Genomic DNA, 23,994 nt, shown 5'->3' on the forward strand with positions numbered 1-23,994 from the left:
CCAGGAGGACTTGGCCGGGCTCGGGACAAAGTTCCTCGGGAAGTCCTCTCGATTCCCAGGCTTGAAGGAAGAAACGTCGGTTCACAGCCCGCACGGAGACGCACGGAGGCTGAGCTCCCTGCAGCGCCGGCAGGGGCTGCCCTCGGCCGGACGGCTCGCCCAGGACCCATCTGGAGCGGGCTCCCCGGGCCTCCGCCGCCGCTCCGGTCTCTGCGATGCGTGGACTGATCACTGGAGACGCAGGAGAACCACGCACCGACTCCCGGGGCTTCAGAAACTTGAGAGAAATCGCGTTTTCTTCTCTCCGGGACCTGTGACGATGTCCCTCTCCCAGGGACGTGAGAGTTAGAGGGACACGTTGTCGCCCACCCTCAGGAACGCCGCACGGCTCACGGGCAGCCTCCCAAGCGCCATGAGGAAGCTGTGCTGCTGGGGTTGGCCCTCCTGGCTGCTGATCCTCTACTGTGCGTTTCAGGTACCGTCCCAGCCACGGGCACCAGGACAGCCGGGTGGTCCCCGCGCCGGGCCTGTGTCTCACACAACTGTTTTCTGTGCAGGTGCGTCCGGCCCTCTCCAGGTCGCAAGCCCATCCAGGTAAGGGAGCTTCCTTCTCGTGCGGGGTGCTACCTCCTCCTGCCTCGTGGGTTTGGGGTGCCGTCTCTTTGTTCATCTGTGGCCGTGGCCAGAGTGGCCCCACTCGGGCCCAGTGGGCTGCCCACTGTCCATGACCCTCCTGGCCACCCCGCTCATCCTCGGGGTCCAGCCTCCATGTCCCTGAGCTGTGGCTGGAGAGTCAGGTGTCACTTGAGACCTTGTGATTAAGAAAAGGGCCCTGGCCGGTTTGGCTCAGCGGTTAGAGCGTCGGCCTGGGGTCCGGAGAGACCCGGGTTCGGTTCCCGCTAGGGGCACGTACTTCGGTTGCAGTTTGTCCCCGGCCCTGGTTGGTCGTGCAGTGGCAGCCACTCGATGTGTCCTTTCATGTCGATGTTTCTCTCTCTCTGTCTCTTCCTCTCTCTCCCTCCCACTCTATCTGTACAAAAAATGGAAAAATGTCCTCGGGTGAGGATAAAAAAAAAAAAAAAAAGAAATGGGAGCGTTCTTGCCCCAGCCGGTTTGGCGCAGCAGTAAAGTGTCGGCCCTGAGACCATTGAGTCACAGGTTCGTTTCAAGTCAAGGGCGTGGACCTTGGTTGCTGTGCGTCCCCGGCCCTGGTCGGGGTCGTGCAGGAGGCAACCAGTTATGTGTCCCTCTCATGTCGATGTTTTTCTCTCTCTCTCTCCCTCCAACTCTATCTGAAGATAAATAGAAAAACATTCTTGCGTGAGGATTAAAAAAAAAAAGAAAATGGCGCATTCTCAGTCTGAACATTGTCGGTCTGTCTCACATTGTGTGTCCAGTGCCGGTTTAGTGGGGTGGACTTAGCGTCTCAGACCTTGCGCCACAGGGTGCTGCCCCCCCCCCCCGTCACCACCAGGCACAGTGCAGTCCCCCTCAGGTCACAGGGCAGCGGGAGGAACCCCCACCCTGCCGGCCTCCGGGCCCCTGTCCTTCGCTGTGCGAGTCCGTGGTCTCCAAGCATCACGGTGAGGACTTTGGGGGCACAGAGAGGCATGCACGCCGGCACTGAGGGCGTGGGGACCACCCGTGCAGATGGAGAGGCACAGGCACGGGAGGAGGGCACACGTGAGTGGCAGGGATTCACTTTGTGGGCACAGCCCCCCGTTTGCTCCCCGGCCAGCACGTGTTTCATGGAGAGGAACCCCACGCTGATGTCCCCAAACCCTTGCTCAGAAGCCCTAAGCACAACCCTGACGTCGGGGGCAGGCCTGTGTCTCAGAGCTGCAGGGGGCCTGGCAGGCTCCCGGTCACTCCCACCGGCCACCTCGCCCCTCTGGGGACCGACTCTCAGTGACCACAGAGGCTGTGGGCAACAGGGCCAGCCCTGCCCGGGACAAAGCCGGGTCCTCGGGCGGAGCCCCATGTGAGGGACGGATGCGCGGGGACCTGGGAGTGAGTCAGCCCCGGTGGGACTCTGCCTCCTTTGCTCTGTGACGCAGACCGGAGCCAGACGTCCTGACCCCTGTCACGGCCTCAGCCTATCGATGCGGAGGCAGAGGGGTGGCCGCTGTCTCCGAACGTCTTGTTAGCACACACCGTGTTTTGTTAAGAAAATGTCATTCCTGCCTTCCACACGGGGATTTCACATTTAAACCCTAGATCTCCGGCTCCTCTTTGTAAGCGGACGGCCTGGCGACATCGGGCCTATCGCCCTCGGCCATCGGGCCTGGCCAGCAGCTGCTCACAGACGGGACACCATCTTTCTTTCTTTCTCTTTTCTTAAATATGCGTTTATTGATTTTTTGGAGAGAGAGAGACACACATCGATGTGAGAGACACATCGATCAGCTGCCTCCTGCACACCCCTCACTGGGGATCGAGCCCGCAACCCGGGCCTGTGCCCTGACCGGGAATGGAACCGGGACCTCTCAGTCCAGGGGACAATGCTCAACCCACTGAGCCACGCCAGCCGGGCAGGACACCACCTTCAATGAGGCACAGCCAGGGTGCGCGTGGGGGGCGACAGTGTCCATGCTGGTCAGTGTGTGCCCCTGCCGTCCAGGTTGGTGGCGGTCCTGGAGAGCACCCCGGCCTCTATCCGGAGAAGTCTCGTGGCCGCTGGCTCCGTGCTATCCCAGATCGCTGCCCTCCCGTGGCTCGCCTCCGGCCACAGACAAGCTCAGTGTGTCTAGGTGCAGACATCGCAGCCAGGCCGTGGGCTGCTCAGCACCCTCTGATGTCCAACCCCCGTTCCCGTCACAGACAGCAGGGCGCGGAGAGCCTGGGGGGTCCTGCTGTGTGGACGACACCCTCCCTTTCTCCCGGCTTTGTCAGTGGACAGGACGGGGACACGGGGCTCACTTTGCGAAGAGGAAGATTCTGAGTCAACATCTGTTCCTTGTAGAACAGATGTTCTTCCCTCTTCTGACTTCTTCTCCCAGATGAATAGAATAACAAGTCAGGGCTGTTTCCTCCCGTCCCAAGAAACAGCCTCAATTTCAGAAAAGAAAAGGCACGGCAGGAGGAGAAGGGGTATTTCTGACATTGACCGTTCAGTTTCCCACTGTTGTGCGACTAGGGTGAGCCCTGCCCGGCGCATGGGGGACCTGGATGTGCGCAGCTGTTCAGTGTCCTGTTGACAAAAAATCAGATATTAGATTGGGGGGAGGGGCTTTAGTTTTCATCTGAAAATTTAGTATGGACATTGCCTATGGGTTATTCTAATTGTAAAGCAAGACTTAAAATACTTTAAAAATAAATATAGGTCCAAGCATTCAAGTAGAACACAGAAGTAACTCAATATAAAATATTACATACACCTCCAATCCCCCAATTTCCTGAGCTCCAAAACAGTGCTTTTGGGGCTCAGTTTGTAGGGTATTCAGCCAACATCTCTCTCTCTCTCCCTTTCTCCCCTCCCCACCCCCTGAACTGCGTGCCACGAAAATGGCTCCTGCGACACACCTGTCTCACCTTGACTTTCTCACTTAGCAGTGTAACTCGAGCTGTCTATACCTGCCCAGCTCTCAGCCCCGTGGTTTCGCCAAACCGCACGCCCGTCCATCACGGGGGCGCTTTGCCTTTGTTCAGCCAGCGCCCGCAGAGAAGCATCCATCCGGGCTGTTTGCAGGATGTTGATACTATGTATGAAAACCTGCTACAGTAGCGTTGCTCACAGGTCTTCTATCCCATGTGTGAGCTGATCCCCAGCGCAGTGATTGTCAAGCTTTTTCATCTCATGGCACATAAACTAACGACTAAAGTTCTGCAGCACACCAAACAGTGTGATATTTTTTTGCTGATCTGGACAAAAAAAAAAAAAATGGGTATAACTTTGATTCACTCCCACCGGACGGCTATTGTTATGTTGGCTGTTGGCATGTTTTACTCGACCGTCCGAGGGGAAGGAGGCCAGCACCCCTGACTAAGTGGTCGGGTATTTGTGGCATGTTTTGCAAACTCCAGGGTGAAGTCCTAGGAGTCAGACTACTAGGTTAAAGGGAACGTGTGGTTCCGATTTACACAGATGTCACCCCATTGCTCCCCGGAAAGGTAGCCCGATGTGAATGAATCCCGCCAAACATGGGGTAGAACTTCATACACCTAACTGTTTTGTTGTGGTTGTTAATCCTCACCCGAGGACATTTTTCCACTGATTTTTTAGAGAGAGAGAGGGAGGGAGAGAGGGGGAGAGAGAGAAACATCGATGTGAGAGAGACACATCGATTGTTTGCCTCTTGCACGACCCCAACCCGGCCTGGGGATCGAACCTGCAGCCCGGGTTCTAACCCCTGAGCCATACTGGTCAGGGCAATCCATCTAACTTTGTGTTTGCCGGTCTGTGACAGGAGTGCTCACTAGTTTCAACACTTTTCAAACCTAGGAGCAAACTTTAACATATTTTCATATATTTAAAAATAATACGTGGCCTGGCCAGTGTGGCTCAGTGGTTGAGCGTGGACCCTGCACCAAGAGGTTGCTGGTTTGCTGCCCAGTCAGGGCACACGCCCAGGTTGTGGGCCTGATCCCCAGGAGGCGACCAGTCGATGTTTTCTCTCATTGATGTTTCTATCTCTCTCTCCCTCTCTCTCTAAAATCAATTAAAAAAAACGCATATTTTAAGTCTTTAAAAGAATAATAATAATTTGCATTTCTTTTTCTTTGAACCGTTTCTGTCCTTTGGGTTGCAATTTTCTTTGTCATAGGAGTTTTACTCGTGTAACAAATGTAACACACCCAAAAGGGAGCCAGAACGTGTCTGTCCCACGTCACGTGACCACTGCTCCCCAGGCCTGTGTAACCTCATTTATTGTTCTGTGCAGACTTTTAAAAGTTTATGCAGCTGCATTTACAACCAGTTTCCCTCGGAAGCTTTTGCGTTTTATTGCGTTTTGCTCGGCTGGAAATGGTCGCGGTCAAGGGCGAAGTCTGTGGTCGGCTAACTTCTGAGACATTTTGTTGAAGAGGTCTCCTCTGGTTTGAAATGCCACCTCGATCATAAACTACATTTTCATATGTGCTTAGGGATGTTCATAGGTGTTTTCCCACAAACCGGTCTAGTTGCGTGTTGCACCAAATCGTATTTGTTACGTGGCTTTTCGACACGTCTTCCTGGGGGCCCGTCTAACCCCTGGTCCTCTCCCGCCCCTCGCTACACTCTCCCATTTCTCTTACTTCTTTATTTTTCTATGTCAGTTCCACAATTAACTTTCACACTCACACACACACAAACTTGGCATCTTTACAACAAATTTCCCAGTATGTACACATCAATGAAAGGATCGTTGGTATTTTTATGGTTCTGTTTCCCTTTCCAAGATTAGATTAAGCCCTTCACTTACACAGGGTTCTTTTACGTCCGCCAGTACTGTTTTCTTCATGAGAACTTGGTGCAGTTCTTACCTTTGGTCCGGGAGTGTTTTCTCTTTATTGGACGTAATTACCCCTGAGAACCTGCCCTCCGTGGTCGCTGGCGTGGCTGTGTGAACACAGGGAGACCCCTTGACGTTTGCCTCTTCAGTCTGCGTCCGCCTCCTCACCAAATTCTTTCATTGTTTGTAACAGCCTTTCACTCACCAAATTCTTTTCTTATTTGTAATGGTTTTTTCGTTTTCATTATTGGACACGCGTCGTTTGAAAATAATGATCCTATTATTTTCTCTTTAAACATTTTTATGACTGGGAATAACACAAAGGTTACTTTATGCAGTTTATCGTCTTCTGTGATCTGGCAGACGTTTGGGGCGCTTGGTGAGTATTTAGTCATCCGGGCCGTTGTTCCCCTTCTGGGAAGTGGTCCCGGAGAGAGATCAGAGGTAGGATCTGGGCTGAGTGTGGGTCAGGCAGCCCTCGGGGCCTGTGACCAAGCTCATCAGGGAGGCTGGAAAAAAGTAACTAAACAGAACAACTCACAGGGCCCGAAGGGAGAACCCTCTAGAAAGGACCCGTGTCTGCACAAAACTGTCTGTGCGAGGCACGAGGACCACGCAGGAAATTGCGAAACAATTACGATGAATGATGATGAACTCTGAGCGCGGAGGACACACAGATAACAGAACAACCGGACCAAACCGAGCGTGTGAGCCGTGTGAGCGTGTGAGCCGTGTGAGCGTGTGAGCGTGTGAGCGTGTGAGCCGTGTGAGCGTGTGAGCGTGTGAGCCGTGTGAGCGTGTGAGCGTGTGAGCCGTGTGAGCCGTGTGAGCCGTGTGAGCTGTGTGTGAGCCGTGTGAGCCGTGTGAGCCGTGTGAGCGTGTGAGCCGTGTGAGCCGTGTGAGCGTGTGAGCGTGTGAGCCGTGTGAGCGTGTGAGAGTGTGAGCGTGTGAGCGTGTGAGCCGTGTGAGCGTGTGAGCGTGTGAGCCGTGTGAGCCGTGTGAGCTGTGTGGTGAGCCGTGTGAGCCGTGTGGTGAGCTGTGTGAGCGTGTGAGCGTGTGAGCGTGTGGCCGTGTGAGCGTGTGAGCCGTGTGAGCGTGTGAGCGTGTGAGCGTGTGAGCCGTGTGAGCGGTGTGAGCGTGTGAGCGTGTGAGCGTGTGAGCGTGTGAGGGTGTGAGGGTGTGAGCCGTGTGAGCGTGTGAGCATGTGAGCCGTGTGAGCGTGTGAGTGTGTGAGCGTGTGAGCGTGTGAGCCGTGCTCGGAGCCTGGCGTGGACGGTGGCCGCGGCAGTGGCCTCGTCACTGCAGATCATACAGGGACCGAGGAGGTTAGTGTCGGGGGACAGAGAAAGGCTTTGCACAGCCTCATACAGCGTCTGGGACACAGGTGTTGGCTGGCCTCCTCCTTCTCCAGCCGTGTCCCACGCTCCGTCTGATTGCATCGGGCACTTCTAAACAACACGAACGGATCACAGGATGAGGGACACGCGTGTGTCTTTCCCGACGTTCGTGGGCGTGCACCCGAAAGGTCTGAGCGGCGGGAGGTCCCGTCCACAGCGCAAGGCCGGCGCAGGGCCAAATGGCTGTACTGCGGGCGCCTGGGCGCGGGCAGGCTGAGCCGAGACGGGCTCAGCCTCGAATCAGGGTTGGGGTGTCGGTTATATACCCCACTTTTAGCTTCCAGTAGTTCCTGCTGACGTACTTTATCCGGCCCGTTGTCCACCTTGCAGCAGGGCTGGTCTGGTACCTCGTCTGCTATCTGCTGGGTTATCTGTTGCCTGGCGGATAATCCGGATAATCCTCACTCCACAGAAGGCTGAGCAAAGGTCAGCACGCAACATGATTTCCACAGTTTCCGCCTTTTGCAAACTGTTACCTTCACCCTTTAAAACATTACTGACCCTCTCAGTACCTGCATCGAATGATTCAATGTGGCGATTCACTTGCTTTGGTTAAAAGGTTTTCAACTACCCCTATTTATCATACTAAAGAAATACTGATGCACTTTTATCTCATTAAGAGTTTTTTTGAAAAACCAGGAGAGAGTATGGAATGTATTCAAACGTCTTTTTGGTATGTCCTGAGGCCACTGGGCGACTTCCACCCCCTCCCCAACCCCACTTGCAGGCCGGTGGCCGGCGCTGCGCGCCCTTGGCCCCCTCCTCCCAAGTGGGGACTCAACATTCTCCTTCTTTGTCCCCAGGGTTCGAGGTCTTGCTCACTGCTTCCTATTACTGGCCCCTGGAGCACGTGGATGGGATCCATGAACTTCAGGAAACAGCTGGAGGTAGACACGGGGGGTGAGAACGCCCGAGGCCGCGGGGTGCGGGTGACTCGGGGATCGGGGCCACCGGGAGGCACGGGGGAGCAGCGTCTGCTCAGAAGCTAGGTCGGTGTGGCCCCCCAGTCATCGCTATTCCAAAGTGTCCGAGTGGATGTTACGTATTTTTATGATCGAAGGTCAGAACTGATGGTCAGAACATGACAACGGTGCCTTCCCGACAGCCTAAAGCCAGAAGCTGTCTTAGCTCTAAGCGGCAGAAGGGTCCAGGTGGGCATTTCCTGGGGACACAGGACAAGCGTCACCCCCGTGCCTGTCCGAAGGGGCCCATCGGAAACAAACCGAGGGCCGACAGCTGAGCCGGCTGAGACGAGCTCACACGTTCGTGGGTCACGGGCTCACTCACCCGCCAGTCACTGCTCCCCCACATCACGGCCCCTCCCCTTGGGAGAGAGCAGCACCTCCTGACACGCTTCCGACGGCCCCTAATTCCGTGGAATGGCCTCTGTCGGACCCAGCTCAGACACTGGCCAGAGGAGGAACCCCAGCCATTCCTGAGCACTTTTTTCTATGCCAAGCAGGACTTTTCAGAGCGTGCACGGTTGGAGTGATTCCGGACGCTTTTACATTTTCCTTTTTGCTTCCTTGATCGCTCTTGAGCGTCAGACGGCTGTGCCCACAGCGGGGCGCTGGGCAGCCGGCCTGGTGCTGCCCGGACCGCGTGTCCACGGGTCTGTGGAGCGCGTTAAAAGCCCCCGTTGCTGATGACCGTGCTCCCCACGCCAGCAGGTGGGTGCTGTCCTGTTCCCGTGACCTACTGTGCTCCACAAATTACCACCTACCGCTCTCGCCCATTTCCCCCAAGATTTGCAAATTGAGAAGCATCCAGCCGGAGTCCGGGCCTCTGGCGTCCTCAGGTGGCCAGCTGGGCGTTTTCTGCAAATAGCAGCTCCACGCTGCGGGACGTCAAACGCCCCATGGATAGTATCCGTCTCGTGGATGATATCCGTCTCGTGGATGATATCCGTCTTGCTTGGCTTCCAGTGAGCCGCTCCCCACTGCTCTGAAGTGATTTTTTCTCAGAGCCTTTATTTTATATATTTTATAGCCTTGGCAAGGGAGCCCTCCGCCAAGTGGAACTGCGTCCTCCAAACAGCTCACTGTTTAGGACTCTGAGGGGTCACGTCACACAAGAGCTCCCCGCCCCTCAGGTCGACTCATTGCTGTGGTCCAACCAGTCCCTTTCCATGTCTGGAAAACTTATACCTACAAAAAAAAAATCCTTCTTAGGAGGTGCCATGGTTCCCAGACACAATGGCACTGTGACCGAAGTGCGCCCGCCTGGTGCGCGCATCCCTGTCAGAGCCCCAGTGGACGGATGCGGGCCCCGAACCTCTCTGCGGACGGAGGTCCCGCTGCGGCTGTGCGTCCGCCCGTTGTGTACGGTGGTTCACACTGGTTACGGGCACAGCCGCGAGACGGCAGCTTCGGCATTCATTGTGGGTCCTCTGTTGTCTGTGCATCTCTCATCACATCACGTCCTTGTCTTCACGCCGTGTTTCTGTCCCATCCGCCCCTGTGACCCCACCGTGCCCCGTCAGGCTGTCGTGTGGGGTTTCCATTCCGTGTCTCTCAACTCGGTGTCCAGGTGGGTGCAGGAGCCAGCTAGCCGGGACCCGAGGGGGTGGCCAGATTCCGCGGCCGTCACGCTCTGGCTCTGGGACCCCACGGGGCCACCGAGTGTGAGCCGTGCCGAGCTGACCCACCAGAGGGGGCCGGCGAGGTCAGCCGGGAAGCCGGAGCGGAGGAGCCCTCCGGGCGGTGATGTTGGAGATTTGTCTGTTGCATCTGTTTCACGTGTCACTCATTTGATGTGCTTTCTCTCTCTTGTCCACCCAGCATGGCGAACCCACAACCTCTCCGTACTTCCCTCCCATAACGCTAGCTTTGTGCCCACCAATGACTCTGCCTACTCAAATTCCTCTGCGACCGTAGGTGAGCTCGCGTCCGCGCCGGCCGCGGCCGTCCGTGGGAGCCTCAGCCAAGGGCAGGGCCCCGGCTGGGCCGTGTGTGTGTTCACTGCATCACGGCCAGCGACACGCCGAGCGGGAAAGACCCGGGGTCTGGACCCTGGCTCCTCAGAGTCTCGGTTGCCGTGTGCAGGAAGGTGTCCGCGATCTCTCCAGGGACGGGGCTTGTCCAGACCAGCTGCTCGTTGTCAGAGCAGAACAGACCTAGGACCAGAGATTGTCTAAAAATAGGCATTGTTTGGGTTTTTACAGGGACTGCTTTCCTGGGGCAGGCAGAGCGAGCCCTGTGCATGGGAAGCCAACGTGGACTCGAAAATACCTCGTAAAACATCCCCGTTGGCTGGATTTTTTTTTTTTTTTTTAAATCATGCGAAGCTGTTTTATAAAACACACACCCACTGGCGTGATGGCGAAACTATTATCTCAGGGAATGACCGCCAGAAACCCTGTGCCTGAACACCGGCCACCGCGGCCAGATGACCTGCCTGTCCTGCTTTGATCTCGTGTCAACAAGGAGCCAATTGCTGCTCAGCTGGGAGCGTTTGGCTTCCAGGATTAACCTCGCCAAGGGCTGGGAGCAGTCGATTCAGTGACTCCCCGCCGGCCGGCAGGCGCATGCGGGGCGCCCGCGAGGTGCCCAGGCGACTTTGGCCCCGGTGACCATAAATGCCTGATCGCCCGGGTTTTAAAGTCCCTGCTTATCGATCTGGAAGCCACGGATGTGCAGCCTCTGCCACCTCACAGCACCTGTAAAGTAATTACTGCAATTCTGCCGCACACCAAAGTGTGTGTTTTTTTTACCCATCTGACCAAAAACAATTTTTTTTGATTCATTCACACCGGACGGCTATTGTTGTGCCGGCTGTGGTCATTTTTTTTTTTTTTTTTTTTTATTGACCGTCTCAGGGAAAGAGGCCCGTGCCCCTGACCAAATCCTCAGGCAGGGCGTGTTGTGGAATCCAGCGGCTCACCGCGAGATGTGGGCCGTCGACGTCACACTCACCCCATCAGGCACAGTGGCCGGAGCAGGGCCTCAGTCCTGCAGGTGGTGAGCCACCCTGGGGCGATTTGCAATGGGACCCTGGGTTTCCCTCTGAGAGTCAGAGAACAATTTTTTTTTTTTTTTATCCTCACCTGAGGACATTTTTGCATTTATCTTCAGATAGAGCAGGAGGGAGAGGGAGGAAGAGAGAGAGAAACATCGATGTGAGAGAGACACATCAACTGGCTGCCACCCACACGACCCCAACCGAGACTGGGGACAAACTGCAACCGAGATACGTGCCCTTAGCAGGAACCGAACCCAGGACTCTCTGGTCCGCGGGCCGATGCTCCAACCACTGAGCCAAACCGGCCAGGGCGAGAACGGATTTTTTAAAAAATCATGGGTTTCCAAGTCTGGGATTAGGGGGCTATCGATTAGAACTCCCAGAAAGATAAAGTTCAGCTGTAGCTTTATAGCCACTCCCGTATGCAGAGGGTCACTCGGGAACGTGACCGGGAGGAGGCCCAGGGAGGGTCCAGGGAGCCGCTGACGGAGTTGAGGTCGGGACCCCATGGATTATATACGGGCTATCACTATATTCTTCCCCGTGACTCAACCACTGGCAAATACAATCATTACAGTATCATTATAGTGTTATACATCGTATATACCAACATAATGTTAACTAAGATCGCTATCAATGGATATTCATGTGTCACTTACTATTCACACCAACGTATCACCCTGTGTAACTTAGTTATTCATAACGAAACACAGAGTGAGGCTGATACATCCCCTGGCCACGTGCACACTCTTCCCGCACGCACACGGACAGGCAGGGGTGTGCATGTGGGTGGTGAGCCCGACCTCGCGAGACCCCTAACGGACGGTGTCGCCTTCCGCTCACGCAGACATCGTCGAGGGCAAGGTGAACAAAGGCATTTACCTCAAGGAGGAGAAGGGAGTGACCCTGCTGTACTACGGGAAGTACAAGACGTCCTGCCTCAGCAACCCGGCCCAGTGTGGCCCCGACGGTGAGTGGGTTTTCTAACCTGTGGCGCCGCCCCTGGGCAGAGGCAGCTGTCACTGGGGTTCCCGGCCGTCGCGAATTAGTGAACGGGCTCGTTTTCACCCTCCGGTGAACGGCAACCGCTGTCTGGTACCTGAGCCTCAGAAACGTCGTCTGCCGTCCCGGGGGCTTCCCGCCGGCAGGTTCCTAAGCAGAAGGAGAATTTGGATTTCCAGGGGGAAGTGAATCCGAGGTGGGCCTCAGCACACTCGGACTTTGCTGTCCTCCGACGGCAGAAAGTTATTTCCGATGCTGAACTAAGTCTGTCCCGAGACACTCCCAGCACCGCTCTGAACACCAGCCCCCCAGGAAAGGCCGCCCCCTCCCCGCCCGTAGACACACCTGCCTGGTTCCCTCCTGTGCCGGGACGTGACCTGGTGTGACCCCGGGAGGCACAGGGGCCCCGGGCAGCAGCGGGATAACCCCAGCGCCACCCTCCCTTCTTGGCTGTGACAGGACTCAGCTCGAAAAGCTGTCAACTAAATGCTGGGGTATCTGCGAGATGCAGTTTCGGGATAGAAACTTCCAGAGGGGTCTGGTGGATGCGGGCGGTAACGGGGGCGCTGGGGAGCATGGGGGACAGGTGGAACCAGAGAGGGGTCATTCGGTGCCCCCACTGTGCAGATGGGGAAACCGAGGCCGCGGATCCCAAAGCCTTGTTCACAGACCAGAGGCCGCAGTGTCAGTTGCGTTAGAAGCAGAACTTCCCGGCCTCCAGCCACAAACGTCTCTGTGGATGGGGCCACGACCTTCAGGGGTCCTCAGGGACCAGGTCTCCGTCCTGCGAGTGTGTTTTGTTTGGTGGCATTTTGTGGGTTCTCACTCCACGTTGTTTTCCACGTGGGGGCTCTCAAAGCCTCACTCACCGTGTTCCCAGAAACAGAGCCTCCCATGGTGTTTTATTTATTTATTTTTTATTTTTTATTTTTTTTATCCTCATCCGAGGACATTTTTTTGTTTTGTTTTTTGTTCAGGTAGAGTGGGAGGGAGAGAGAGGAAGAGAGAGAGAGAAACATCGACGTGAAAGGGACACATCGAGTGGCTGCCACCCGCACGACCAAGCAGGGCCGGGGACAAACTGCCACCGAGGTACATGCCCTTAGCGGGAACCGAACCCGGGTCTCTCTGGACCGCAGGCCGACGCTCCAACCGCTGAGCAACACCGGCCAGGGCTGTCCTGGTGTTTTAGATTCGTATCCAACTCCTATATAAGAGAACATTTTGTTTAAAAAAAGAAAATTCTGAACTTCCCCTGGCCAGGTGGCTCGATTGCCGGAGCATCATCCCACGCGCAGCAAGGGTTGTGGGTTCGATCCCTGGTCGGGGTGAGTGCAGGGAGCCGATCGATGTTCCTCTCACACGTCGATGTTCCTCTTCCTCTCTCCCTCCCTCTCTCTCTACAAATCAATAGAAACATATCCTTAGGTGAAGATTTAAAAAAAATCTATACTGCTGACATCGCTTTAAAAATCAGAAAATCCAGCCCTGGCTGGTTTGGTTCAGCGGTTAGAGCATCGGCCTGCGGACCAAAGAGTCACAGCTCTGTGACAGGTTCGGTCCCGGCCCTGGTTGGGGTCGTGCAGGAGGCAACCAGTTGATGTGTCCCTCTCACATCGATGTTTCTCTCTCCGAAGACAAACAGAAAAATATTCTCGGGTGAGGATGAAAAATGCATATGTCAGAAAATCCAGCAGGACCCCCTGCTCACCTGGCTGCAACTGGTGGAGTAGGGGTGACTGTCCCTCCGAAGGGTGTGTCTTCTCGGGGTCCCTTCAGTCGCCCGCACTCCCTGCTGCCTGGAGAGAAGACAAAGTGGGGAGAGCCCTACAGGACCGGGGGTTTGAAGAAGGGATCAGAGAGCCTTTTCCGAGGCAGGGAGGGTGGACACGAGGCTCTGGTCTTCGGAAGGACATTGCGTGCGGTGAAGGACCCGGCTGGGAAGCCACCGGCATGTCCCAGCCATGGGCGCAGTCTCCCGCCTAGAGGTCTTCAGCGTTCACGGCTCGGTCTTGCACACGCGCGTGTGACCGACACTCCCTGCGCGTCTCTGCCACCACGTCAACTCATCGCTGACCCAGCATCCTTCCTGTCACTATGGCCTCCAGCTCGCCTTCTCCCCGTTTTGCCCTTTGTGGTGTCACTTCTCCCTCCTTCCCGGGCTATTCCCTCCTCTCCTCGGCTGGAAAGATAAACCTAAGGGGGTGCACGGAAGCCTCGCCAGCCCCCAGCTTCCCTGCTCCCCCACATCAGAGCTGGGGAGAACGATGCTCCAGCCGGGAGCTGAGAGGTTCAGTGTCCTCTCCAGGAATGTGGTCTCCGGGGTCCACACGGACCGTCCACGGCCGACGGCTGGTCCTCAGCTGCTCTGTGTCCTTAGGGCGAACGAGAAAGTCTTGGCAGCGTCTGCTTGTGTGTCGTGACGCCTGGGTCTCCTCGGAGTTGAGAACAGATCATGGTGGATGGAAACGTGCTGAGGAAGCCTGTGCCCCCAGACAGCTTCACCCCTGCCCCGTGACACGTGGCTCTGTCCTCCTTGCTCTTCGTCTCGTTGAGAAAGACCTTTCCTCGCTGCTTTAGATGGATCAGGACCCCGTGCGCATAAGAAGAAAACGGTGTTGAATTAATTTGTCAATATCGCACTTGGGAGTTTTCCCCGGAGAGGTTTCCTTTGTATTGACAATCTCAAGTGTCCACAGCAAATTCCCTCACGCCCGGAAGGCTTGTCATCGATCCGTGACCACGCGCGGAGGACGGACGCGGATGTTTAAATAGCGTCCGGTCCCTGGAACAGCACCTGCTCGTGCACACGTGACGAGCTGGGCTCGGGCCCCGCTGTCTGCCGTCGTCCACCTCCTCCTGCACCAAGTTGAATGTTTTATTTTTCTTCCTGGACAGAAAGATGTTTGGCCAAGACGGGGTTGAATGACACGGATTTCTAAACGCAGCCGAGGGTCTGGAAAAAATGACTTCCTCGAATCCCGCGGGGAATTCGTTTCATAACAAACATTTCGCAATGTGCTGTGTTCATCTCCCCGAGAAGCACTGAGACCGGTTGTTCCTGAGGCCGGAGAGGCCCGTCGGGGGCTCCATGGCCACCCCCACCAAGGCCCACAGGACGGGTGGGGTGAGCCCGCCTTGGAGGCTCAGTTGGCCTCCTTCGCAGGGAGTGGGCTCGGCGATGGCCAGGTCCCTCCCGCAGCTTCCGAAGCCCCTCTGTCGGGCTGACCACGTCGCAGGCTCTTCTGAGGAGGCTCCCCGTCCTCGGGGCCCGGAGCTCCTTCCCCTACGGCTTCGAGCCTCTCCAAGGTCAAGAAAGGTCCAGGCCCTTCCATTTGTTGTTGGGTTTTGTTGTTGTTGTTGCTTTGAGGTTCCTCTTAAAATTTTTTAAAAATGGAGAGATTCTAAACCAGGTTATAAAATTGTGTATGTCTGATATATTAAGCATGTTAGGGTTTTGAACCCACAGAAGTACAGCGCCCTACAACTGTCACGGAACGTGAACCCACACTCACAAGGCGTGACCATCAGGAGGGTGATAACGGCACCCAAGTTTATCATCGATGACAAGTGACTTCCTTCATTCAGTGACTCTCTGAGACCGCGTCCATAGTGCCATCCGAGACAAGGCCCAAAGTCTGAATTCGGTGCCATTTACATGAATTGGGCAAACGGCTGTCACCTCTGTCCTCCCACCCCCATCGCGGGCCTGTGCTGACCAGCTCTGGGCACCGTCCTCCCCCATGTCACGGAGCTCTGTCACCAAGAGCCCGTCCAGGTTGGGAAGCTGAGGCAGCTGAATTTATGTCCAGCCTTCACCCACCGGGTCCAGGCAGATGCCTGACTTAGCACACACATGCACATGCACACACACTCACACATATGCACACATGCATGCACACGGGAAGATGTGCATGCACACACACATGCACGCACACATGAATGCACACAGGCACATGCACGTGTGCATGCACACACTCATGCATGTGTGCACGCGTGTGCGCACTTGTGCATGCGCACACACTCACACATATGCACACACATGTACACATGCACACATGCACACACATTTCACTCTCGGGCAAAGAACAGGAAAGGTTGCCGGAGTGAGAGAAGCAGCCGGTGCGGTCTCTGGGACACGCACCCTCGAAGCTCTCGGTACATATTACCTGTTGATTCCGTCTGTTTTCTGGAATGAGGAAATGCTGTTTTCAATGAAACAGAACAGCGAGGTTACGTCCCCTCTGCTCGTCACCGAGAATGACCCCATGCCTCTCCCGTCCTCAGGTGTCACGTTTTCTTTCTTCTGGAAGACGCAAGGGGAGCCGTCCAGACCCACGCCCTCCGCATACGTGGGACAGGTCATTTCTGATGGGTTCAAAGTCTGCTCCAGAGGCGGCAAGGGCTCCGTGGAGCTGTACACGCGGGACAATTCCATGACGTGGGAGGCTACCTTCAGCCCGCCAGGTAAGGGCGCCGTCAGCCCGAGGGCCGCTGGGACACCCTCTGTTGACAGGGAGCTGAGGACCCCTGGCACGGAGCCCCTTCCCTTAAGGGGTTGCTTAGGAAGACTTCCTGCCGAGGGCAGGCGCCCCGGGGCAGGGGCAGGGGCAGGGGCAGGGGGGCAAGTCAGGTGCTGTGCCCACGCAGGTGGCTGTGGAGAGGCCAGCGTGGTTCTGTCTGGCGGCTCCTGCTTCCTCCTGGCTCCAGGCAAGCCGGGCGTCTCAGAGCGTGAGGTCGGGGGTACCGCAGGAAGCTAGGAGGGGGAGGTGACCCGACTGAGAGGTGTTTTGGGGTAGCCTTGGGGGTGACGAAGAAGGGAAGTGCAGAGGTGGAGGGGGCAGGGGGAGGGCCAGAATGGCTTCCTCCAGGAGGAAATGACATCTTGGAGATATTTCAGGAAAATTCATTTTCTGGCCCATTTAAAGGAGGCTGTGTGTGTCTCCGTTTAAAAAAAATGGATTCGTCCGGCCGGTGTGGCTCAGTGGTTGAGCGTCAGGTTTTTAATTTAGGATTTAAAGAATGTTCTGAATAACTTATAACCATTGGTATTATTTTAATTTAAAATAGCAAAGGGTCTCTTTGAACTGCTCCTGGGGTTTGGGGGGTGGGGGTCGCTTCTTTCCTGGGCTCCGGAGGACGGAGGAACGTTGGCTCTGTAGCAGGACCCATCGTTGGACGCACCCGAGGTGACAGGGACCAGCCGTCTGGAGCAGGGCTGTGCCCGACGCCGGGACAGGCACCCTGCTCACGGCTCAGAATGGCGACCTCTGCTCCTTGCAGGCCCCTACTGGACGCATGTCCTGTTTACGTGGAAACCCAAGGAGGGCCTGAAAGTCTACGTCAACGGGACCCTGAGCACCTCGGACCCCAGCGGGAAAGTGTCTCACGCCTACGGGGAGCCCAACGTCAACCTGGTGCTAGGCTCGGAGCAAGACCAGGCCAGGCGTTACGAGAACGGGGCTTTCGACGAGTTCATCATCTGGGAGCGGGCGCTGACCCCCGACGAGATCGCCATGTACTTCCGGGCGGCCGTCGGTCAGTGAGGGGCGAGGTGGGGCCGGGCTGGCGTCCGTTCCTGGGGGCACCCGAGTATCCCTCCCTTCCCAGCCCGTCTCTCCCCACCCTCCCCATGCAGCCGTCAGCCCTGCAGGGACGTAGCCTAACGAACCTCGTGAACACAACGGCTTTTAATAGAACGCCTGTCCCCTGAGACCAAGGGGTAACCATTTGCCAGGAGCACACAGAGATGAATCGTCCCTGACACTGGGGGTCCTCGAGGCTGGTGATGGGGTTTCAGAAAGTGTCGGGGAGCAGACATTCCAGGTCCATCCGTGTGTTCACCACCAACCCAGCCCAGCCCAGGCTCAGCTCTCCTGGGCTAAGGAGGGGCGATGAGGTCATCTCCCAGGTCACCCAAAGCAACCTTGAGGGACTGCCCAGAGGGAGAGGCATCGCGGCTCGGTGCTTGGTCTCCATGCTTTCGCTCCTTGTAACTATTCATAATTACTCCTGATCAACCAAATCAACAAGTTATCCGTAATTAACTATTTGTAACTATTGATAATTATTCATAATTAACCAAGTTATCCGTAAACTATTTGTAATTATTCATAACTATTCATAATTAACTAAATTATTCATAATTAACTATTTGTAACTATTCATAACTAACCAAGTTATCCATAATTAACTATTTGTACCTATTCATAATCAACCAAATTAACCAAGTTATCCATAATTAACTATTTGTAACTGTTGATAATCATTCATAATTAACCAAGTTATCCATAATTAACTATTTGTAATTATTCATAACTATTGATAACTAACCAAGTTATCCAAGTTATCCATAATCAACTATTTGTAACTATTCATAACTATTCATAATCAACCAAATTAACCAAGTTATCCATAATTAACTATTTGTAACTGTTGATAATCATTCATAATTAACCAAGTTATTCGTAATTAACTATCTGTAACTATTCATAACTAATCAACCAAATTAACCAAGTTATCCATAATTAACTATTTGTAACTGTTTATAATTATGCATAATTGTTATTCATAATTAACTATTTGTAACTATTCATAATTACTCATAATTAACCAAGTTACTCATAATTAACTATTTGTAACTTAATAATGAACTGAATGGACCCTGAAGAGAAAGAATAACGGAACTGTCCGGGAGGGGCTCGGGAGGCTCGTCCCCCCACTTTCTGGGCCCCTTCCTCTGCGGGGGGAGGTGATGGTGCGGTGTTCGTCCCAGGGAGCACAGTCTGTCTTTCACGTCTAACTACACCCACGCGCTTGAGGCCGGTTTCTTTCGGTTCTTATTCATTCAAGGTTGTTGAAAGTCACGTAAAGTCACCTTTCTGTTTGGTGACTCGCAGGGAAAGGTCTCCGATGACGCTGAGGACACAGATGGCAAACTAATCTGACTGGGGGTCCGTGGGGACTACCCATCAAGCCAACTGATTAGCCCTTTGCCTTCCCGGGGACATTCCTGCTAAAGTGTCCTCAGGTCTCTCCAAAGCTGGCGGGTTTTCAATGAGGACAGAGCTTCCTGGGGGTGAGCGCGGGGCCGTGGTTCGGCCCCTCACCAGCCCTCCTCGTTTTTCCAGGAAAGCACACCTGGCCGTCTTCCACGGCGCCGAGCTCCGTCATGACGCCCGCGGCCAGCACCCTGGTGAGCAGACGCCGTGCCTCTGTCCCCCGGGGTCCTCTGCGGGGACCCTGCCAGACCGAAACCCCATTAGACAGCCTCCGTCGGCCGTGGTATCTGGGAAGATGTGATGAGTGGAGGGGGGGCCCGTGAGGGGGCTGAGCTGGGTGCTGAGGCCCTGACGAGAAAACTGCTTCCTGTGGCCGGGGACTCGGGAGCTGGGAATCGAGGCAGCAGGCTGGCCTGGGGACCCGCGGGCACGGGGGCCTCGCCCTGGGCAGATGGCACAGTGCCCTCGGGCGTGGCTTCTCCCTGCGCCCTGTTTGAGGGCAGGGTCCGTCCACACAGACACGTTCCTGTCTGGAACTCGCACCTGTAACCAGGCGGCTTCCCTGAGACCTGCAGGGGAGACGGGCTGCACGTCGCGCACCAGCCGCTGGGTCCCCACCCTGGTTCGCACACGTATTCCCGCCTAACTCCCTGCGGGCTCAGCTCCCTGTGGGAAACGGGCGGGTGTCTCCTGAGGGTGGAGGGTGGATGTTATTACAGGTGACGTAGCCGCTGAGAGCTGGCGGGGGGGGCACCTCCACTGCCCCTGGGGGTGGTGAGCCCGAGACCCGAGGACCCGGGAACGTGGGGACATGTTGGCAGCAGCTCTTAGCAGGAGCTCATGTTGCTGGTCTTTTCAGATGCCCACCAACGCCTACCATCCCATCATAACCAACCTGACAGAGGAGAGAAAGCACTTCCAGAGCCCCGGGATCGTCCTGAGTTACCTTCAAAACGTGTCCCTCAGCTTGCCCGACAGGTCCCTGTCCGAGGGGACAGCACGAAATCTCACCGAGGTAAAGCCGGTGCCCGGGGCGGCGGCCGACGATCCGACCTGCCCGGAATTCAAAAGATCAGGAACCTTGACATCGAAGTCAGGATGTGGGGCTTGTGGCGAGCAGCCGGGTGCTGTGGCCAGTTCCAGCCGGTTCCAGCAGCTCCGTGGGGCCTCTGTCCAAGGAGACCGACCCCTGATGTACAGGCACCTGGCCTGGAGGCAGCAGGCTGGGCAGCTCCAGGGGTCAACTGGCCCGTGGAAGGTGGAGCTGGGTCTCTGGCAGATGTAGACATGGGGTCAGCACACTGGGAATTCCCAAGGTCATCTGAGGCCAGTGTGGAGCCACCGCGCCTGACATGGCCACCAAGGCATAGCTCCCTCGTCCCATTGTCCTCAGATACTTTCCAGGTCAAGGCAGGGGTGGAGCTCGGCTGGGGCGGCCGTGACATCTGTCTCAGCGCCGGGCTCTGGCGGGGGTGGAGAGAAGGGTCGCACCGCGAAAGCCCAGGGTTAAGAGCAGGTGTGCAGGGGCTGATGGCCGGGTCGTGTGCTGTGTGCCGTGTGCCCGCGGGCCCGTGACGTCACGCCTGTCTGCTTCCTGTGCTCTCCTGAGTCATGGCAGAGACGACAGTGTTACTCGCCTCCCCGGGGATGAAACGGGCCAGGAGGTGCTCAGAGCTGTGTCCACCCCTGGTGAGCGCTGTCCATGCTCAACTGGTCCTGGTCTCCTTGATGAAGACAGACCCGAACAAACGCAGGGAGACCACATGTGCAGTAAACCAAGGTGTCCTGGGGCAGAGGGAGGGTCCCTGGGCCATCCCGCCCGGGCTCCTCCGACCTCACTCCGGGTCCGAGAGCCAACTGTGTTCTGCTTCCGAGAGGCTCAGGGTTGAGCGGGTACGGACAGGCCACGGGGTCTGAAAGGGCTGTCCCAGGGTGTTCTGGGCCGTGGACGCCCAGCTGCGTCCCTGAGCGGGTTGTGCAACCTCGGACAGCCTCAGTTTCCCCATCTGCAGCATGGGGACAACCCGATAGCTGGGGTCTCATCTGTTGGCAGCGTAGCTAGGAATGGGGACTCAGGTCTTGAGGCCCGAGGACACACGCTCAGCAGTGTCGTTCTGTCTGCCTTCAGACGTTCCTGAAGACCGTGGGGGAGGTGCTGCTGCTGCCCAGCTGGACGGCCGTGTCGGAGGTAAGGGCACCGTCTGGTCGTCAAGATGTAGGTGCTTGGGAGCCCTCCTATCTTCCTGGAAGTGGCATTAAAAGGGCCCATTCACACCAGTCCGAATGCTGCCGCCTGGAACCTGGAACCTGGGCCTGGGCCGGGGATCGAACCAGCAACCTTTTGGTGTGTGGGATGATGCTCAACCAACTGAGCCACGCCGGCTGGGGCCAAATTCTTTCCCAAAAGGCACAATGCCGCAGGGTCCGTGACTTCCAGGGGGCGCCGTGTGCTGAGCTGGAGCCTGGGAGCCCCACCGAGGCAGCCGGTGAAGACTCCCCAGGCATGTTAGCTCCCTGAATGCTCCGAGCTGGGCGGGCCGCGCGGCCTCCGTGGTCACCTCCACGCCGGTGCAGTGGGGCAGTGTGGGACGCCCTCAGCTCCCCCTCCCCTGTGTTTGTGAGGACAGAGCTCAGCCCATAGCGGCCTGGCTGACGCCGGGTGTCTTCCTTCCTTTGGACCGATGTCCACATAGCGACATGCGCTTGATGTTTTGTGTTTGGTGTGTCTATCGCGCGTTTCCGAGCCGGGTCGGGTCACCGCTCTCTCCTGTGCTGTTCCCAGGACAACGCCATGGTGCTGGGCTTGATAGAGACCGTGGACGTGGTCATGGGCCACATCGCCTCCAACCTGGATGCCAATGAGCCCCAGGTGGCCATCGTGGGCTCCTCCTCCGTGGCAGGTGCTTGGTGGGGCCGTGGGCACAGGTGGTGGGGCCAGGCCGGTGGGCGGAGATGCGGGAGAGGTGGCCTGAACCCCACTTCTGTCACACACACACATGCACACACGTGCACATGCGCACGCACACACATGCACACGCGCACGCACGCACGCACATGCCACCTCGCACGCTGTGAATGGCCCGCCCGGAGGTGCTGACCGGCTCCTCTCTCCGGCCTCTGCGCAGAGTTCTCCGTGGCCAAGCTGCTGCCTAAGACCATGAATTCCTCCCACTACCGCTTCCCGGCTCAGGGCCACAGCTACATCGAGATCCCCCACGAGGCCTTCCGCAGCCAAGGTGGGTGCCCCAGGCCCTCAGGGGTGGGGGATCGCGCCACAGTCCTCCCTGAGCGCCCTGGGCTGCACTGTTCTTGAGGAGCAGCATTGTCCCTGGGGACGCAAGGGGCATTGCGGGGAGCTCCTGAGATGCTCACTCATGAGCTGACTCCCAGGCCACTCTGTCCAGCCCATGAACACGGCACCATGCCGGCTGGGAGCCTTCCACACAGGCTCTAGGGGTCTGGTCCACTGGGAAGGACACCGTGTGTCCCTAGGTGGTGGCACAGCTCCCAGTGGCTGTCTGGGAACAAATGGGGCCACCTCCCCTCCCCCGCTCAGGGCCCCGGTCTGGTGGGTGGGCTCAGGGCCCCGGGCTGGTGTGTGGGCTCAGGGCCCCGGGCTGGTGGGTGGGCTCAGGGCTCAGGCTGGTGTGTGGGCTCAGGGCCCCGGGCTGGTGTGTGGGCTCAGGGCTCAGGCTGGTGTGTGGGCTCAGGGCCCCGGGCTGGTGTGTGGGCTCAGGGCCCCCGGCTCTACTGCCCAGCAGCTTGAAGGAGCAGCCCAGGGCACCCTGGTCACTGTCTCTGACTCCAGGAGCTCCGTCTGCGGCCTGCATGGCTCTGGCCATTTTTGGTGCAATGACCACTCTCCCCTCTGGCCCCTTGAAAAGGGAACGTACATGTCCCAGGGGCCTCGGACAGTCAGGGAGGGTCGTGGACGCTCAGCTCCTGGCGCTCTGGCCAGAGGACATGCAGTCCCCGCGTTCTGCCCTGGAGGCTGGGAAGCAAGGCCAGCCTGGTGGGCGGGACCCTGGTGCCCTCCGGCTCCCACCTCTGCCCCTCTGCCGTCTTGCCCGTGTGGAAGGTGCGGGGGGGGCGGGGGTCAGCCATGTCCTGGCACCTGCTGCAGGGCTGGTCAGGAAGCCTCAGGCTTGAGAACCAGCCGGGTCCAAGCCTCAGTTTCCCCGCATACGGAAACGTCTCACGCTTGGCCGTGCCAGTCTCGGACCCCACCTCTGTGGCTGGGATCCCGGGTTCAAATCCTGGTTCCGCCACTCACGGGCCATGCAGCCTCGGGGGTTATGAGCCTGCCGTGCTCGTCTCCTCGCCTGTAAAACGGGGACCACGTTGGTCCCTGCCTGCTGCTGTGAGAATCCAAGGAGCCGTCCCTCATACCAGTGTGGCGTGTGATACAAATTGTTAACTACACTCCCGGAATTTTGACATTCTCCGCAAACATCCCCAAAGGATTCAGGACGTCCTCCGAGCATCCTCTCTACGCTGGTGGAGGAAAGAACAGAAAATATGACTCCCGGGAGGTTCCAAGGTTGTCACGGGAGGGAGGTGGGCCCGGCCGCAGGCATGAGGGACGGCCCGGTCACTGCCGTAAACACTGCGCGTGCAGACAGCAAGTTCGCGAGCACACCCCGCAGAGCTGCAGGCTGGCCCCCCCTCCCCCTGCTGCTGTGGAGTCCACACGGCTGGAGTCGGCTCAGGGGAGGGGCAGGCGGCCACCCTCACGGTCTCAGGAGGGCCCCTCACTCTCTTCTCCCCTGGGTCTCGGGCCAGGGAGTCTGGCTGGGGGCTTTCTCCTGCTTGTCACCTGGGATCCTGACGGGCCCCGGGCCCTCTGCTTTCCCCAGCCTGGACCACCATCGTGGGCCTGTTCTACCACACGATGCACCTTTACCTGAACAACATCCAGCCAGGCAGCACCAGGTGAGTCCCTGGGGCCACACAGCACCGAGGAGGCAGTATGTGTACATGTGTGCGCATGTGTGTACACATGCATGTGAGCGCGTCCATGTGTGTACATGTGTGTGCCTGTATGTGCATGAGTGTGTGTGCCTGCACTGCATGTGTGTGCGTGTGTGCACATGCATGTGTGTGCGTACATGTGTGTATACATGTGTGTGTGCCTGTGTGTGCGTGTGTGCACGTGCTCCTTTATGGCTGACCACTGTGAGGAACCCACCTCTCCCCATCATGGGT

At 57.0% G+C, this 23,994-nt stretch overlaps 1 protein-coding gene across 1 annotated transcript in view; it reads left to right on the plus strand.

The window, feature by feature from the left end:
• The first annotated feature begins 356 nt into the window (after window positions 1–356).
• Window positions 357–23,994, plus strand: part of ADGRD1 (adhesion G protein-coupled receptor D1) — a 64,001-nt gene continuing 40,363 nt past the window's right edge. Inside the window, exons 1-13 of the mRNA XM_036276826.1 lie at window positions 357–475; window positions 558–594; window positions 7,630–7,713; window positions 9,607–9,702; window positions 11,634–11,756; window positions 16,076–16,255; window positions 17,072–17,326; window positions 18,919–18,983; window positions 19,649–19,804; window positions 20,918–20,977; window positions 21,572–21,689; window positions 21,915–22,025; window positions 23,646–23,721. Coding sequence (XP_036132719.1) covers window positions 413–475; window positions 558–594; window positions 7,630–7,713; window positions 9,607–9,702; window positions 11,634–11,756; window positions 16,076–16,255; window positions 17,072–17,326; window positions 18,919–18,983; window positions 19,649–19,804; window positions 20,918–20,977; window positions 21,572–21,689; window positions 21,915–22,025; window positions 23,646–23,721 — 1,424 coding nt within the window. The 5' untranslated portion in view covers window positions 357–412. The remainder of the gene's footprint in view (window positions 476–557; window positions 595–7,629; window positions 7,714–9,606; window positions 9,703–11,633; window positions 11,757–16,075; window positions 16,256–17,071; window positions 17,327–18,918; window positions 18,984–19,648; window positions 19,805–20,917; window positions 20,978–21,571; window positions 21,690–21,914; window positions 22,026–23,645; window positions 23,722–23,994) is intronic.

This window comes from Molossus molossus, unplaced genomic scaffold, assembly GCF_014108415.1.
Source record: "Molossus molossus isolate mMolMol1 unplaced genomic scaffold, mMolMol1.p scaffold_m16_p_22, whole genome shotgun sequence".
NCBI classification, from domain to species: domain Eukaryota; kingdom Metazoa; phylum Chordata; class Mammalia; order Chiroptera; family Molossidae; genus Molossus; species Molossus molossus.